Raw genomic sequence first — 18,724 nt, 5'->3', positions numbered from 1 at the left:
GTTGTTCCACACGAATTAAAGGGCCCAAATCATGCCAGGAAAACATGCCCCAAACCATAACACTGCCCCCACCAGCTTGAAGGGTTGTACTCATGCATGCGGGGTGCATGCTTTCATGCTGTTTCTGCCAAATTCTCACTCTGCCATCTGCATGATGCAACTGGAAACGTGATTCATCGGACCACATGACTTTTTTCCAATGCTTGACTATCCAATCCTTGTGTTCCTGTGCGAATTGGAGACGTTTTATCTTGGTAACTGCAAACAGCAAAGGTGTTCGAACAGGCCTTCGGCTTCCATATTCCATACGATGCAGTGTACAGCTAATTTGCCTACAAATGTCAGGTGGTCATAATAATCTGGCCACTGCTGAGGAAATATATTAAGGTCTTTGGCCTACTTTTTAATAGAGCTGTTATTCTTATTGTTGAAATTTAAGAATTCTTCATATTTTGAATGAGTTCTTTATCAGATATATCTTTTGAAAATATTTTCTCTTAGTCTATGATTGTCTTCTCATTCTCTTGACATTGTATTTTACAGAGCAGAAGGTTTTCAATTTTAATGAAGTCCAGATTATAAATTCTTTCTTTCATGATTCATGCCTCCTGTTATATTGCATCTAAAACGTCATCACCACACTCACTGATCATCTAGGTTTGCTTCTATGTTCTCTTCCAGGAGTTTTATTGTTTTCTGTTTTATATTTAGGTTTGTGACTCATTTTGAATTAATTTTTGTAAAGGACATAAGGTCTTTGTCTAGATTCATTTTTTATCATGTGGATGTTCAGTTATCCAAACAGCATTTGTTAAAAATATTATCTTTTTGTCATTGTATTTTCTCCTTTGTCAAACATCAGTTTGTGACTGGATGAGGACTGGGCCAGAGCCAGTCTGCTTCAGGCTGGCCTATAGTGTGTGGGTTCTTGACTTCATGCAGGAAAGATTTCACAACACAAGTCCAGGTGATTATGAGGATATTTTGTTTTTTAATTCTTTATTGTTTAAAGTATTACATATGTCTTTTTTCCCCGCATTGACCTCTCCCCAGCTGCTCCCATCCACCAGCACATACCCTCACCCCCCTACTGCCTGTGTCCATTGGTTATGCTCATCATATGCATGTATACAAGTCCTTTGGTTGATCTCGTACCCACTCCTCCTCCCTTCCTTCCCTCTGAGGTTGGACGATCTGTTCGATGCTTCTACACTTTTAAAGCTGAGGACATGAAACAAAGGAAAGACTTAGGGTAGAAGAAGCAACAGGAGAGAACCTAGGTGGTGCTGTGCTTTGGCCCCCTGGAAACATTATAGGAAAGAAGTGATGCTGTTAGCTCACTGGGAAGTGGAGGTCACAGTGACAAAAGTGAGCCAAGGTGGGGCTGCTGTTAGCTGGAAAGTTAGAGAAAAAAGGGGCCTTGAAGACAGAGTCAGGGGGTAAGCGCAGGACAAGCTGCCATTGCCCATTGCTCTCCTAGTTCCAAGTCTCAGGAGACTCTTAGAATTAGGAGGACGTAAAAAGTTCAGGCCAGGAAAGGCATATGGGCATGCTTTCAAGCAAGACCACACTGGGTCTGTCTTGAAAGTTTTTATCTTTTTTCTGTGGGTGAGAATCTTAGGGGAGGGTTTCAGTAGAATATCCATCAGCTTTCCAGGTATGTTTTTCACAGGGAGGGTTTCAGTAGAATATTCATCAGCTTTCCAGGTATGTTTTTAGCATGATAATAAAATTGGGGAGTTTGGGATTTTTCTTTGGTCCCCTTTACTGTTTTACTTTTATCTTTGATCTGTCTGGCTCTAAATAGGTTTTTGTTATTTGTTCCCCTGACTTTATCTGTCCTTGGTTTTAGCTAGCACAAGTGGCATTAATTGGGTCTCTGTTTTTTATCTCCCCAACCATGATGATTTAAGCTATGTATTCTCTGCTTAGGGAGAAGAGGTATAAACCATTTGTTCTCAAGTGTCCTTGGTTAGAGAAGATAAGGTCTTCTATTTGTCGATTCTTATGCCAATATTAGACTGTCTTGGTTACTATAACTTTATAGTAAGTCTAGAAGTTGAGCAGTCAGTCCTCCATCTTTGTTCTTGTCCTTTAATATTTTATTAGCTTGTTGGGGTCTTTTGCCTTTCCATATAAACTTTAGAATCAGGTTTTTTATCCACAAAATAAGTTTTTGGGATTTTGATTGGGATTTCATGGAATCTTTGGATTATTTTGAATCTTCCTGTTCTTGAACAAGTACTCTCCATTTATTTAGTTCTTGATTTCTTAATCAAAAGTTTGTAGTTTTTATCAGATATATCTTGTACATATGTATTTTGTTAGATTTATACATAAGGATTTTATTTTTGTGGATGGTAATGTAAATGGTATTATGGTTTTAATATCAAATTCCATTTGTTCATTGCTTGTTCATTCCATTTATTCAAAGCCATTGGCTTTTGTATATTAGTTTTATATCCTACAACCTTGCTGTAATCACTCAGTAGTTTCAGGAGTTTGTTGATTCTTTCAGACATTCTACATAGATGACCATGGCATCTTCTTATTGTATTAAGTGAGCTTACAGTATGATGTTGAAGACCAATGATGAGAGTGGACATTCTTGCCTTGTACTTGATCTTAGTAGAAAAACTTAAATTTTCTCACCATTATGCATATTGTATGTTTTTTTGCAGATATTATTTATCAAGTTGAGGAAGTTTTCTTTTATTCTTAGTTTACTGAGAATTTTTATCATGAATGGGTATTGAATTTTGTCAAACACTTTTTATGCATCTATTGATATGTCAGTTAATCTTTATAACAATTTTCTTGTGACTGATATTGCCATATTCATTTTATAGATGGGGAAATTAAGGTTCAGCAGTGATGTAGCCTCCCAATAGTTCCCCAATTTCTTTTTTTTAAAATAATTTTTATTTCTTGAAGTATTACAAAGAGTATTACACTTCGGTTGATCTCTTAACCCCCCCCCAAACCCTCCCCAGGCTTCCCACTGTAGTTTGACAGTCTGTTCAATGTTGCTCTGCCTCTGCATCTACCCCTATTCATCAGTCTATACTGGTCCCCATTATCTGTCCCAACCTCACTGGAGCAGTCCCAACCTCACCGGGCCGTCCCGACCTCACCGGGGCCGTCTCGACCTCACCGGGGCAGTTTCAACCTCACCAGGGCCGTTTCAACCTCACCGGGGCCGTTTCAACCTCACGGGGCCGTCCCGACCTCACCGGGGCCGTTTCAACCTAACCAGGGCCGTCCTGACCTCACCGGGGCCGTTTCAGCCTCACCGGGTCCATCCCGACCTCACTGGGGCCGTTACAACCTCACCGGGGCCGTCCCAACCAGTTCCCCAATTTCTGACGGAGTCAGGATTAAATCTACAATTGTTTGACCTGCTCTATAATAGGCTGCCTCCCAGAGCTAACTGTCAACCCTTACTTTTTGGCTCTGAACTAATAGGAAAAGTAGATTCTCTCATCATGAGTCTCAATACACTAAATAACCTACCAATATTAAGCTATGTACTTTCTTGAAATATGGATGATTTTTATTATTCATGAATTCTGTATTTGTGAATTTGCCTACTTGCTAAAACTTATTTGTAATGTCAAAATCAATACCTAAGGCAATTTTATGAACATTCACAGACATATGAAGAATAGCAAAAAACTTCCAATGTACATACTCCAGGCTGAGGTCAAAGAAGATAATACTGTACTCTGCCTTCTTATTTCAATTCTCTTACCATAAACAAGAATCCTATTTGTGGTGTATTTACTGCCAAGTTTTTTGCATTTTGTGTTTTTTGTTGGTTTATTTCACTCTTTATATGGCCCCACAGAGCAGTGCTGAAGTGCTATCTAGTGTTTCTAAGTGCAAGAAGGCTGTGATGTGCCTTATGAAGAAAATACCTGTGCTAGATAAATTTCATTCAGTCATGAGTTATAGTGCTGTTGGCCATGAATTCAATGTTAGTGAATTAATAATATAGATTAAATAAGGTGTCTTTCAACAGAAACACACATAAAACAAAATTATGAATTGATCAGTTGATGAAAATACTGTGACCAGAGGCTCAAAGAAGCCTAACCCTGTATTTCCCCTAGAATCAATGGTTGAATATCTGCTGATTTAGTGTTTGTAGAGACTTCATAAAACATAACTAACATGAATAACAAAAGTCAACTGTATATGTGTTTACTGTTCTTTGTGCGTATTTATAGAAGTGGACTACTTGCCCTTGAATTAAAGTTCCACTGTTGTATAATTTTACTGGTTGTGCTAAACTTTCTTTAGGGATTCACCCATTTTCTGTAAATCACTGAGTTAATTTACTATGGATGTTATAACCAATTATCATGAGTTTAGTAGCTTAAAGTACACAACTTTATTCTCTCACAGTTCTAGAGGTCAGAAGTTTCAAAATGGGTTTTATGGGGCTAAAATCAAGGTGATGTCAGACTTGTCTTCCTTCTATAGGCTCTAGGGGAGAATCTGTTTCCTTGCCTTTTTCAATTTCTAGAAGCTGCCCACAGTCCCTAATACATAGCCCTGCATCACTCTGACCCCCATTTCCACCATCATATCTAATCTCTGACTCTCCTGCCTCCCTCTTCCACTTACAGGGACACATGTTATTGAGGATGTCTGTTTATAGCACTATCAGTTATTTGCTCCCCCACCCCAAGTCACTTAAGTATAAAGTAAAAGACATTTTTCTTTGTATCTTGGAAGAATCACTGATTAGATCCACCTTGGGGGTGGAGTGTAGCACAACACTCTGGTACTTAGGATGTTTTCACTGCTGTCTTCTTTTTATCCCAATTTCTAGCCCCTAGAGCCAGGTCAAACCATCTGTATGTCTCGAGAAGAGTTTATGCAGAGGATGACAGAGATTGTTGGTTGGGGCACAAAGGAGGAATACGGGAAGTTCTTTGACAAAGTGGATGTGGCCCAAGATGGCTTCATTAACTGGGACAAGCTGACTTCATTTATGCTGTTAACACTTTATGAAAACGACGAACGAGCAAAGGCGACTGCGGTTCCCCAGTGGAAAGACCTTAAGTTCCTCCCAGGGAAACACAAGGACACCATTCAAAAAGTCATTTTCTTAAAGAATTCAAGTCGTTATCTGACCATCAGTCAGGAAGGTTCATTAGGAATCTGGGGAGAGAATTTAAAGCTGCAAAAAACATTCCCCATCACGTCAGATGCCACCAAGCTTAAACACCTGTGGGTGACAAGTCTGGTTTCTCTGGAAAATGTAAACAAGGTACAAAGTCTTTATACATAAATTTATTGCTTGTATAAGGGGACACATGATGGGACAGGGTTCCAGATCAATGTCAAGTGTAACACCAGCAGCAACAGAGCATTACTCTTTTGTGCCTCTAACCTGACCTGGAGGGAATACAAGTAGAGCCAAGGGAGCTACTCTGTTTTCCAAGCTGTTCTCTTGTGTGCCTTTAAATGACACGGCTGATGATTCAGATGCTTGGCTTTGTCTCCACTGTGGTCATGCTGCATTATATGCAGAACTGAGAGGCTATACAATGCGTGGCACAGCTGAGTGCAATTACAGGGAACTGCTTGTCTCATTTTGATGATTTTGACCACTGTACTAATCAGTTTCTTAACTCTGATGTGTAGGGTCCACTCACTCCAAATATCTTTCTATAGCCATGCCTGCGAGCAAGGTAACATACTGAAAGGAAAATCAGTTTGTGAGAGGACGCAGCTTAAAGAATTCATGTTAGTATTTTATATTAAGTAGATGGTAAATTTCACTTTAAAAATTTTAAACTCACACACGAGCATGAATAATAGTATTAAGAACCAATATTCACCCTTAACCATTTTCCAATTCACATGCAATCTTGTTTCATCTATACCTCCCCTCTTTGAAATCCAAAACATTCAATCATTTAATCTGCAAATATTTGGTATTTTTAAAATGTGTTTCTTTTTAGTATAACCAAAACACCACTCTACATTTAATATAAATAGCAATAATCCATTAATATCATTAAATATCCAGTCATGTACATATTTCCTTGTCTTATTGTTTTTAATAGTTTATTGTTTGTCTGAGCCTCGGTGTGCTGTTATTTTTCCTTCTAGTTGAAGAGTCTCTCCTCAGCCAGCCTTCCTGTGGTTCTGGGTGATGTCCGTTCCGTCTTTTAGTTGTATTTTTGAAGTGGTTGTTTGCGGCAGCAGTCTGCGGTGTTTACCTATGCCGCCATCTTGGTCTCTCCTCGTCTTATTGTTTTTAATAGTTTATTGTTTGACAGTTAGTTTGAACCAAGATCCAAATAAATTTCAAACATTGTGAATAGTTGCTATGTTTCTTTTTTCTACACATTTTCTCCTCTGTGTGGTTTGGTATTATGATAATATTGGTTTTTATAAAATGCTTTCAGAAGTCTTTCCTCCACTTCTATTTTTGGGGGGAAGAGATTTAGAAAGATTAGTGTTGATTCTTTAAATGTTTGTGGAATTTATTAGTGAAGCATTTGGGACTAGAATTTTTTTTGATTACTAATTTAGTCTTTCATTGTGTGCCTGCCGAGTTTTTTATGTCTTTTGAGTTAGTTTAGGTAATTTTTGTATTTCTATGAATTTGTTCATTTAATTGAAGTTATTTGTTGCCATGTATTTGTTCACGGTATTTTTTTTCTTTTTTTTTTTTAACACTTACCCAAGGATATTTTTCCATTGATTGTTTTAAAGTGGAAGAGAGAGGGAAAGACAGATAAAAATATTGATGTGAGAGAAACACATTGATTGGTTGCCTCCTGCATGCACCCTGACCAGGGCCTGGGCCAGGGAGGAGCCTGCAACCCAACCGAAGTATGTGCCCTTGACCAGAATCAAACCTGGGACCCTTCAGTCCACAGGCCAATGCTCTATCCACTGAACCAAACTGGCTAGGGCAGTGATGGCGAACCTATGACACGCGTGTCAGAGGTGACAGGCGAACTCATTTTTTTGGTTGATTTTTCTTTGTTAAATGGCATTTAAATATATAAAATAAATATCAAAAATATAAGTCTTTGTTTTACTATGGTTGCAAATATCAAAAAATTTCTATATGTGACACGGCACCAGAGTTAAGTTAGGGTTTTTTAAAATGCTGACATGCTGAGCTCAAAAGGTTCGCCATCACTGGGCTAGGGCCATGGTATCATCTTATAATCCTTTTTTTATTTCTATCAAGTTGATAGTAATATCCACTCTTTTATTTATGATTTTAGTAATGTGTATCTTTTCTCTTTTATTTCTTGGATTAGTTTAGGTAAGCTTTGTCAATTTTATTGAAAAATTTGTTTGCTCTTTTAAAAATAGATTCTGGCTTAGGAAGGCTTCTTACCAGGTTTTTATCAATTGAGTTTTGTGACAGCTTCTGCTGGCTTTGTAAAACATGGTTTGTAAAGCTTCTGTTATGACTGTGTGAACCTGTAGTTCTCTGTGTCTTTGTTTTGTGATTAGTCATCTTGTTCCCATAGTTAGAAGTTGGTGGGTGTATGAAGTAAGAATAAAGAAAGAATGTTCAAATAACTTCAATGGCAAATATTTTTTCTTGGTTACTGTCTAAAGTTAGAACAAAACACATTTGTGCCACTATGCAATACTTATGTAATGCCCTTAAGAATACTTCGGGAATTATGTCTGATTTGGTGCTAAGATTTGCATGTCTGCTTTGCATATTGATTTCACTAAATCCATCAGATATGCTTTCTGACTTTCTACATTGTTTCTTTAGATAGCGGTGGCTTTTACAAGGAAAGAGATTTGTTTTTATGATCTGCTGTCCAAAGAACAATTTCCTTGTCAATATAAACTCCAAGGCCTGAAAGGAACACCAATTTGCATGGATTATTGGTATGACCCTCTTGATGCCAATGAATCAATTCTGTCTTTTGGGGACATAACTGGAAAGGTAAGTAAGGGAACAATAAGATTGAACACTCCTCTATTTAATTATCAAACAGTAGCTACATATAGAAATAGAATGCAATGAGTGTGACCTTCTAATTGAACTGCGTTATAGATTATAAGACCACACACGATGGACATGGAAAAAAATGGATTAGGTCATCACAATTTCTCTTCTTTTTTTATTTTAAGTTTTTATTTATTGATTGACGAGAGAGAGAGAGAGAGAGAGAGAGAGAGAGAGAGAGACATCTATCAGTTGCTTCCCGCCTATGCCCCGACCAGGAATTAAACCTGCAACCTGGGTCTGTATCCTGACTGAGAATGGAACCTGCCACCTTTTGATGTATCAGATGACACTCCAACCAACTAAGCCACACCAGCCAAGGCCTCTCTTCTTGCTTATAACAAGCAATCTCCATTGTGGGTTTTCTTGACTATGTATAATCTCAATTTTCATATTTAGAATTTTTTTTTCTTTTTTCACCATAGGATGCTTATAATCTTAAAAAATATATTGTTATTGATTTCAGAGAGGGAGAGAGAGATAGAAACATCAATGATGAGAGAGAATCATTGATTGGCTGCCTCCTGCATGCCCCACACTGGGGATTGAGCCCACAACCTGGGCATGTGCCCCGACCAGGAATCAATGCCCAGCCATTGAGCAACACCACCTGGTCTAGATGCTTATAATCTTTTAGATTCCAATATTAATAAACACTTAATATCAAATGACTAAAGTTATCTCTCATAACTCTTTCAAATTCCTTATTCTGATTTTTATTCATAAGGTTTCAGGCTTCTCAGTACCAGCCTCCTGGAAAGTGATCATTTCCTCTACATTTAACAAAGGATAGATGCATTAAAGAGGCAGCACAGACACCCAGACAGGGAGGCAATGATTTCTGACTTCCTATCAAATTCCACCCGATCTCTGTAAAATTATTATCTACTGAATGACACTAGAATATGGCTGTGAACTCTTAAGTAGTCTAATTTGAACAATTTCCTTTTATAATTGTCAAAGATTTTTATTCTTACTGTTATTAATGATGAGTGTATCATAAAAGTAAATGAACCGCCCTTGGTAATTGCCTTACTAACATTGTAGTTGTTCTGTCTTTTAATATAACTGCTTGCATCTTTTAAATAATATTGAAGAACTTCCTATTGATTCAATATCAATTTTTTAATGTTAAAGAATGTAGATTTTTTTTCTTGCAACAACTTCTCTGCCCATGTTTGTTTCTCTTTCAATATTCCTCTCAAGGTTCAAGCCATTGTTTTCACGACAGCCTTGATTTCCCTGTTTGAGCGTCCCGCTAGTGCATGTGAAAATGAAGAAGCCACTGTGACCATTAACTGGGCAGAACTGCTTTCTGGATATCACAAGTGTTGCTATACGTTAGAGCACAAACTTCATCGTGGAGAGTGGGTCAGGCAAGGTACTGCATTTCCGTAGTAATGAATGAAACGATCAGCTTCAACTTCTTCGTTTATATTCTTTGATGAAAATGTTTCACACAAAATGTTCAAATTTAGACACCAGTAATTAGTTCTCTGGAGATTTTGTCCTGGACTCTTTGCTATTCCTTGCATACTGGCAGGACCCTTTCTTTTATTTCCTTCTAAATTATGCCTCATATAATTAATTCAGGTGAACTGTGCACTCAAAACATCTCAAGAGAAGGGAGAAAATTGCCACAAAATCCATTTAACTTCGACACTACTCTGATCCTACCTGGTCTCATCTAGTCGCTTCAAGATGCTTAATAAAAGGATTTAACAAATCCCCTCAAAACCACTCCTTTGTTTCCTTTATGCTCTCACGGGAAATATATTAGTTTGACTGCCTTCAAAATGGAAACTTCTTAATTACCTTTTCTACCTTTTTCTCTTTTTTGATATAGTGACTGAGTTTCTCTGATCTTAAGTGACATTTCTGTGTGTGATAGGATTAGTTATAAAACAGAAACTAGAGAAAGCCAGAACTTTCACAAACCTAGTCACCAATGAGTTTCTTAGTTTCACAATATGCCTCATTTTTACGAAATTTGCATCCGATGGTCAAGATCCAGATGTGCGACGTCCACTCTAATATCTCCTTGGGTCCAGAAACTGAGGACTATGGTAATTTTCTCATCACTAAATTGCTACACTAAATAATGCCCACGGAGAGGAATGGAAACTCACACTCTCATTGGCTGCATTGTAGGTCTAGTTCTAATTTGCTTTGAAGAATAGTCAAAATGGACCCAGCCGTTGGCGCTTATGGTAGTTTTATACTTTTTGGGTTTTAGGAGGTTGGTGATTCTTTAATGCATGACCCACAATAATAATATTTCATAGGAAAAACTATTGATCGCGCATTTTCCTTCAGTATAAATCATACCATGTCTTTGGTACCTTCTACCCATCCTTTAATTATGGCAGGATATTAATAGTGGAAAAAACCAAATATGTTATTTAATTATTTATTTTTGGTCATCAACTGTGTGTGACAGGCACACAATTGTGTGTTACATTTTCATAAAATGGAAACAAAAATCACAGTACTAGAAACTGTAAGGGGCTATTGAAGCTGCTTCCAAACAAGCATGATATTTTAATACATAAACCAAAGACTAGATAGACTATGATAATACAGTCATAGTTCTTAAAATCTACTTGTGGTAGGTTTCCTGAAGTTTAGTGTATTATTTGAGCCCCAATGACCTTAAATTAATATGGATAATACAGAGAAGTAGCTAATAGAAATCTGTTTTTGAAAAGGTTGGGGATGTACCAAGCATGGTTTTAAAATTGAGATTTTTTTTCTGAACATGAATAATTGTTTAAGTATCACTTTTATGCTCAGGGGAAGAATGTCAAGTTCTCACTCTAAACCCTGTCACTCTTTCATTTAAACCTTTCAAAAAGCAACCCTGTTGGTGAAGTAAATTGCTCATGAGTATTTGTCTGTTAAGTTGAAGGACAAAGAACTTTTCTCTTGGGCCATGTGAATTCATCGCTCATTTTGTTTACGATGTATGCTTTCTTATCTTTAGTTTTCTTATCTACTGACAAGAGAACATTGGAACTTAGTTTAGTATCAACAGTAGAGAATCCTGTTTAAAACATGAAGAATCCAACTTTAGAGTTTAGCCTCTAAGTCACTGCAATTAGGAAATGGTTAAAGAAAAGTTTTATATGTGAAAAATAGTATGGATCTTTGCTATCTAGCTTGGATCATGTAATTTCATAGCTTTTGAATCAAAATTCATTGTAACTAAGTGGACATTCTTTAGAAGAATAGCTGAGAAAACATATTTACTTTGGCCAGTTTATTTAAATTGTAGACTTCATGTGTCAATCAATCAACAATTATTTATCTTTTATGTGCTTTAAAATTGCCTTAGGCATTGGAGACTGTAGAATTAAGACTAATTATAGGCTTGACTCTCAAAAAACTTAATATATGAGGAGAAGGGAGGAAGCAGGGAGGAGTGAGGGGGGCTGGAGTCCAATATAGGGACAATGGCTTCCTAGTGACTATGCTCCTTTGGTCTGCAAGACTTACTCTCTCAGGAGCAAGTAAACATTGGCTGCTTTCATTTGATATTTTTTTTACCCCAGCAGCATGAATTGATATCCTTAGAACTCCTCAAGAACTATTTTTTGCTGATTTTCTTCTCAGTGTGAGGACAAAATGTACAATTAAGAAAAGAAATACTTGAGCACGCAGGCTAATAATGTTTCACTGAAGCTAAGGATAGAATATCTATAAAACTGAAATGTCAAAGGAAAAACTCAGTTTCCGACATAAGAGTATTAGCTTAGTGCTTTAGGATAAGGTTCCGACTTCTTATTTAACGCTTTGAGGTAGAAAATATTTTCATCTTGTCTGAGGGGTTCTGTGTCACATTTTAATGGAAAAATAATTACATCCTGAAATGCTTGCAAAGTAGGTACAGAGATTTCAGGCAATAGTGGCAAGATATAAATGTCTTAAATCTCAGGGAATTTTCCTTTTTTTTTGGTCCCAAATAATTGCCTTCTCCTGTAGTCAGTATCATTGAAAACCACAGAATGGAGGTGCAGCTGTTGAAAGAGTGAGCATTCAACAGCCAACAATAAAAACTACGGATTCTTTATTACATTGAACTGTGTTTTGCCACCTTTGTCTGACCACGGCCAGGAGAAGATACAAAACAGTTTGAACTGATAGCGACATCCCTAATTGCTGTGCTAATTAATGGCGCTGTGCCAGAGAATTTAGAATACGGATGCCAGGCCGTTTCCTCAGGGAGCCTTCATAATTGATAGGGACTAGGTTTGGAATCAGATTTAGTGTCTTGCTTGTATGTTGTTCCACTTGGCTGTGTCTAAATCAGTCCTCCGGACAAAAAGATGGTGCACCACTGAGTTAGCGGGAACACCCGCCTTTCCTGCCAGCCTCCTCGCTGCGTTCAAAGCAGTTGAAACCAGCTGCAAGCTGGCTGCCTAGGTTTGAATAAAAGAGGTTTCTCCCTGCAGCTTGTCCTGAGGCATGACGGAAGGGGAAGGTCCGTTTGTATCATGAACATGGATCTAATCAGCATTTTGTAAAATCATTAAATGAATTGCATTGTTTTAAAAATTGCTTACCAGTGATGAATTAGATGCACTTTGATTTTTAAAAATGGAAGAGAGTTGTTTCTATCTTTCCTCTTTTAAATAGTAGTTGTTCAGAATATAGAGAGCCCCGTGGTGGTCTCAGAGAATGGGACTCCAACTTCAAAATAAGAAATGCAACTGAAAATACACTCTCTCAAATAAGAGAACATCAAAGGAAGTTCAAGGCAGGGTGTTTTCCCAAGTCACATGACTCATAAAGTAAAAGCCCAGAGAATGATAAGAATTCCTAGTTAGACATGGCCCAGTTTTTACCCTGCTTCAGATCTACCTGTTGGCAACTGACAGAGAGTGGTCTTGTTCTAGCTCACTCTAAGTGCACCTAATAGCATTACTTACTTAGTTTTTAGGTACAATTTTTCATTTTCAAATCACTTTCCTCACATTACCTAATTGCTATGATACAAGGGCATTTTGGCACATGTGAGGACAAGGATGGATGGTAGATTCCTTAATGTTTTCTAAATGGCAGAGAGCAGAAAAGTTGAAAGTTAGCATCTTAATGGACAGACATTATCAGGTTGTCTTTTTCTCCCTCAAAATATTATCTAACACAAATTTATTTTTCATGCATTTCTTCTATTTTGACCACATGCGTTTTTATCACTAAATGCTATGTGGTATCATTTTGTGTGTTTTTAAGCCTTACATAACTGTATCACCCTGCTTGCATTCTCCTGCAATTTGTATTACTCCATGTTGTGAGGTAAATCTGTGTTGATTTAAATGGATTTCCCCCAGTATTTCTCAAGTTGTAGATTTTTCTACCCTTTATCTAGTCTCCTGTTGATGGACATACAAGGAGCTTCCATTTTTTTTGCCAGTACAAATCATGCTTCTAGAACATTCTTTACATGTTTCCTCATGCACATACATGGAGTCTTTTCAGCTCACATGCTTAGGGGTGGACTTGCTGTGTTGTGGGTTTGAGTTCACCTACCTTTAATTGCCAGGGCTGCCACATACAGTTATGCACAACTTGGCCATCTGTTGCCAGATGGTTCTTCAAACTGGTGTATCAGTTTACACTCTCAACAGCAGGCATATGAGATCCTGGTTGTCCACATCCTCATCAACCTTGGAATTGTTAGATGTTTACATTTTGCCCATCTGATGAGTGTGAAATACATTCATCAACTGTAGTTTTAATTTGCATTTTCCTGATTACTTGTGAGGATAAAACATCTGTCATAAGTTTATTGGCCATTTAGAATTTGTCTTCTGTGAATTACCTGGCATATTTTTCTATTGAATTGTTTTTCTTTTTCTTATTGATTTGTGCTTCTTTTTTGTCAGTTATGTGTGTTACAAATATTTTCTCTCAGTGTGAGGCATATTTTTCATTTTGTTTTATGGTATTTTTTTATAAAAACAAGTTTTTAATTTTAGTGTCAAATTAATTAGTCTTTTATTATTTGTGCTTCTTTTGGTGTATTGTCTTTTTTAAAAATCATTTTTTAATTTCTCAATTATAGTTAACATATAATATTATATTAGTTTCAGGTGCACACTCCAGTGATTAGACATTATATAACTTACTAAGTGATCATCCTGATAAATCTCGTACCCATCTGACACCATACATAGTTATTAGAATATTATTAACTACTAGAAGCCCAGCACGAGAAATCATGTGGCCCCACCCACCCGCGCTCCCGCTGTGCTTGCAGCCCCGCCCATGCACGCAGTCCTGCCCACCCACACACGCCTTGCCACGCTTGCAGCCCCACCCACCTGTGTATGCCTCCTGTTGAGTCTGGTCATTGGTTGTTCTGTGTTACGACGTGATGACCACAGGCCTTTTATGATATAGATACTGGTGACCCGGTGCACGGATTCGTGCACATTGAAAGCAAATTAATTAGAAGGTGGCCAGCAGGCGGGACTGGGTGAGATGAGCTGGACACACCCTGGAGCCAACCTCCCGTGGTCCCTCCCCGGTGTCTGCGGAGTGAGCAGGGGTCCCTCTGGCAGGTGGGGTCCCTCAGCCTGGCCTGAAGGGATCAGGCTGAAACTGGCTCTCCAACATCCCCCAAGAGGTCCTGGAGTGCGAGAGGGCATTCTGCAAAGGTGCTGTGGTACAGGGTGTGGAATGCAAATGCAAGTGTGCAGTAAACCAGATTCAGGGCCGACAGTATCCCAGCAACAACATAACCTACGGCCAAAAGTGGAATTGTGTAGCCCTCGAGGAATCAGGCTCCCTCCTCTCTTGTTTTGGGGTGTGTCACCTGAGAATCACTGCTGCCAAGTCACTGCAGCTTGGCAGCTCCTGCGTTAAGCGTCTGCCCCCGGTGGTCACTGCATGTCATAGTGACCATTGGACGGTAGGAGGAACACTTAGCATATTAGTCTTTTATATATATAGTGGCCTGATGCATGAAATTCGTGCACTCGGGGTGAGGAGGGGTCCCCCAGCATGGCCTATGCCCTTTCACAGTGTGGGAGCCCAGCAATCCATTGCCCCAAAGAGGTAGGCCCCGCCCACCCATCCAGGGCTTCTCAGTGGATTGCCCCAAAGAGGTAGGCAGGAGCCGGGGGAGGCCTGCGAACTCCTGGGCCGGGTTGCGGCAGAGGCCTGTGGACCTCTGCGTGCCTGCGGACCCCCGGCTGGGCACGTGGTGGAGGGGCCTCTCCGCACACCTGCAGACCCCTGGGATGCGAGCCTTATGTCTCCAGGCCAGTGCAGGGGGCGAGGACGCAGCCTGCTCGGTCGTTACATGACAGCATCCCGACAATTTGCATATTATCTTATTATTAGATAGATATATATTCCCTATGCTGTACTTTACATCCTTATGATTATTCTGTAACAACCAATTTGTACTTATTAATCCCTTCACCTTTTTCACCCATCCCCTCACCCTCCCTTTCCATCTGGCAACGATCAAAATGTTCTCTGTATCTATGAGTCTGTGTTATGTTTTTTAACAGAAATTAATTTTTTTCCTCTATCAATCCCCAAACTCAGCAAGAATATTAAAAGCAAATAATTTATTTTTAATCAGCTCACCCCATTCCCTAGCCTGATATTTTAAAAAGATCATAACCTATTATTTCCTTTTCTATCTTTAAGAAGGAGGAAAACATTTTTATCTATCAGATAATTTGATTTTAAGGAAATGGCTTTACTCTCACCTTTTACTCAGGCATTCTCAGGAGGTCTGGCATTCTACAATTTAATCAGAAACAAGTTCTCTCTTGCTTTAGAAATACAGTGTGAATTGTTGAGTCTCCAATATATAACACTACACACAGGCCCATAAATGTCACTTGGTTACCTGCAGATTCAAATCTTAAAGCTATACTTTGAATACCTGAGCAGAATGTACTTTTTTTATATCCTCAAAGCTGAAGATGATACTTGGATATATTGTGGGAACATGTGACAAAGTAATTTTCTGGGTAGAAATAACTTACTTTGATTATACCATAGTGATATTAGGGAAGTTCAATGAATTTGAAGACATACTAGTAGTATTTGGTTTATACTTTAGATCTTATAATATTGCTTCACTGAGCCAAGTTACAATAACCCTAAGGATTTTTTCTAAACAAAGGGAATATTTTCAGTGAGGTTGCTTCCTAATGAGAACAATTGTCATCAGATTTTATACTGTTGGTACTTCTAGTAAAGTAGCAATAGTGGTGTTAGCAGGTGATCAGGGACCTTCATGCTCCTATAATTAATACTCCCCAGTGAGGCTCAAAGGACGCATCTTCATAGGAACTGATCACTTCTGCATCCTCGTCTTCCTTCCTCCCTTCCTCCCTTCCTCCCTTCCTTCTTTGCTTCGTTTTTCTTTCTTTCTCCCTCTCTTTCTTCCCCTTCTTTTCCCTTTTCTTTTTTTAGAAGGAAAGACAGTAGATCAGTGGTTCTCAACCTTCCTGATGCCACGACCTTTTAATACCGTTCCTCATGTTGTGGTGACCCCAATTTTACTGTTACAAATTGAACATAATTAAAGCATAGTGACTAATCACAAAAACAATATGTAATTATATATGTGTTTTCCGATGGTCTTAGGCGACCCCTGTGAAAGGGCCGTTCGACCCCCAAAGGGGTCGCGACCCACAGGTTGAGAACCGCTGCAGTAGATGCAAGAAAAGGATAAAGAGAGAACAAAGAGGACATAAAAATACTGTTCCTAGGGGGTAAGTGACAAGATCAGGAAAGAGAAGACTCAAGATAAAGTGGGGGCTTGGTCTGGGATTGAGAATATGGGGGACATAAATGTAGCTGGTAATGACAACAACCTCAGATCTGCATGCATGTGGCAGTGTGGCTTTGTGGGAAAGAATGATGCAGTAATGCAAAACAGAGAGGCCACAACCAAACAGGAGTGGGTTCAATCTCATTTCTACCTCCAATTAGCTGCCTTCCCTTGGGTGAACTGGCTTTGGACTGTCTATTTCCTCATCATAATCTATCTGCTGAAGATGATCGCAGGATGAAAGCACCTGGCATGATGCCTAGTACAGGGGAGACATACAATAAACTATCCTAATAATTATTACAAAGAATTTGTAGGATGAGGGAGATTGCATAATGGGAGATGAGCAAGAAATAAACCAATCAGGCTCATTCCAGGCAGAGTGGCGAAGTAGACCATTTTGGTCTTTAGTGGTGCTTCAGATTTCATGACACACTTTTCGGTGAATTATTCTGTGTGCCTAGTGCTCAGTGAGGCAGCTATTCTTTGGTTCCCCTTCTGAGAGTCTCCTTTGTACCACCCCAGTCATTCTCTTTTCTTAGACATTGTGCCGAGGCATTGATTAGGAGAACCTAGCATCAAAGGCCAGTTAAACTCATTTAAAGAAGTAGAAGCTATAAAAAAGGAGCCCAACATTAGAATTGGTAAACACGAGGCTGAACATCAGTAATTGAAATTTTAAGAATCACTTGAGAAAGCCAATGAAGTGTTTCAACAACCCACAATCACCTTGTAGCTGGAGGCTCATCACCTGAGTTCTTCAGATCTACCACGGTGGGCTTTGTGAGTGAAGGTGGAGAGGTTCCTAAAATCCTGGTGTTTCATATGAAATGTTACGTGCATATCCATCTTTCTGGTGGAGAGGGTATATAGCTTTCATCCGACTTCCAAAGGGACATTTGGCCTCCTAAATTTTAGGAGCTATGAAGTAATTCTCTGGAGTATAAAATAATGTCAATACTCTGTAGAATGTATTATGGTGTTTGCTACTTAACGTGTGGTGCTTAGCAAGCATTAGCAGTAACAACTGGGGGTTTGATAGAAATGCAGAATCTTAGGTTTACTGAATGACTAACTGCATTTTTACACCGATCTGATCCCCCGGTGACTCATATTGAAATTTCAGAAGCTCTGCTCCAGTGGTAGGAGCTCATGCTCTGCATTCTGAATTTGTACTTTAGCTCTGCCAAGTGTTATGTAACATTAAACTGTACCAAAGTCAGAGTCAGAATACTTGGGCTCCAGTGCAGAGTCTGACAACCATCAGTTGCTGACTGGCCAAATCATTGAACGCGCCGGGGTCTCTATTGCTTCATCTGTAAAATAAAGTAGATTAGTCCTCTTTCAGCTTTAAATTCTGGAGTTTACCTTGCTCTCCATACATGTGCTTTATCACCACTTCTCATCGATTGAAATGATATCTTTTTGTCAACACTCACCAAATGTCTTCTAAACCCCAAAGCCCACACTGTTTTGTTCTTTTTTGAACTTGTATTATACTTTCTGTACCACTCCATTGATCGCTTTATTAGGTTTTTTTAAGTTTTTGATTTACATCTTTTATCCCAAGCTTGGGGGCATCCAGACTGTGTACTTCTTCTCTTATTAATTTTGTCATAACACAGAACACATAGTGGATGCCAATAAATCTTTGAAGATTGGATGCCATATTTTGAGACACATTGAATACTCTCAATCTCATTAATTTATTTTTAAATTGGTCATGTTAAGCCATATATTTCATAGTGAGGTAAATATGAAGTATATTAAATTAAGCTATTCACATAATGTAATATAGACTCTTAAATGAATAAATTGTAGTTGTTATTAACTCAATAGAAGGTTAGAGGAAAAGAAAGGTATTGAGTTATCCTGCCTCTCAAAATTTTCTTGCCTTTAGTAATTATATATATATA

General features: G+C 38.6%; 1 protein-coding gene across 1 annotated transcript in view; it reads left to right on the top strand.

The window, feature by feature from the left end:
- Positions 1 to 4,841: 4,841 nt before the first annotated feature.
- The window catches only part of WDR49 (WD repeat domain 49), a 113,355-nt gene continuing 99,472 nt past the window's right edge, over positions 4,842 to 18,724 (top strand). Inside the window, exons 1-3 of the mRNA XM_014533560.1 lie at positions 4,842 to 5,278; positions 7,769 to 7,945; positions 9,215 to 9,389. Coding sequence (XP_014389046.1) covers positions 4,865 to 5,278; positions 7,769 to 7,945; positions 9,215 to 9,389 — 766 coding nt within the window. The 5' untranslated portion in view covers positions 4,842 to 4,864. The remainder of the gene's footprint in view (positions 5,279 to 7,768; positions 7,946 to 9,214; positions 9,390 to 18,724) is intronic.

This window comes from Myotis brandtii, unplaced genomic scaffold (genome assembly GCF_000412655.1).
Source record: "Myotis brandtii unplaced genomic scaffold, ASM41265v1 scaffold99, whole genome shotgun sequence".
NCBI lineage: Eukaryota > Metazoa > Chordata > Mammalia > Chiroptera > Vespertilionidae > Myotis > Myotis brandtii.
The sequence above is the reverse complement of the archived record's forward strand: the minus strand, read 5'-3'. Positions and strand labels throughout refer to the sequence as shown.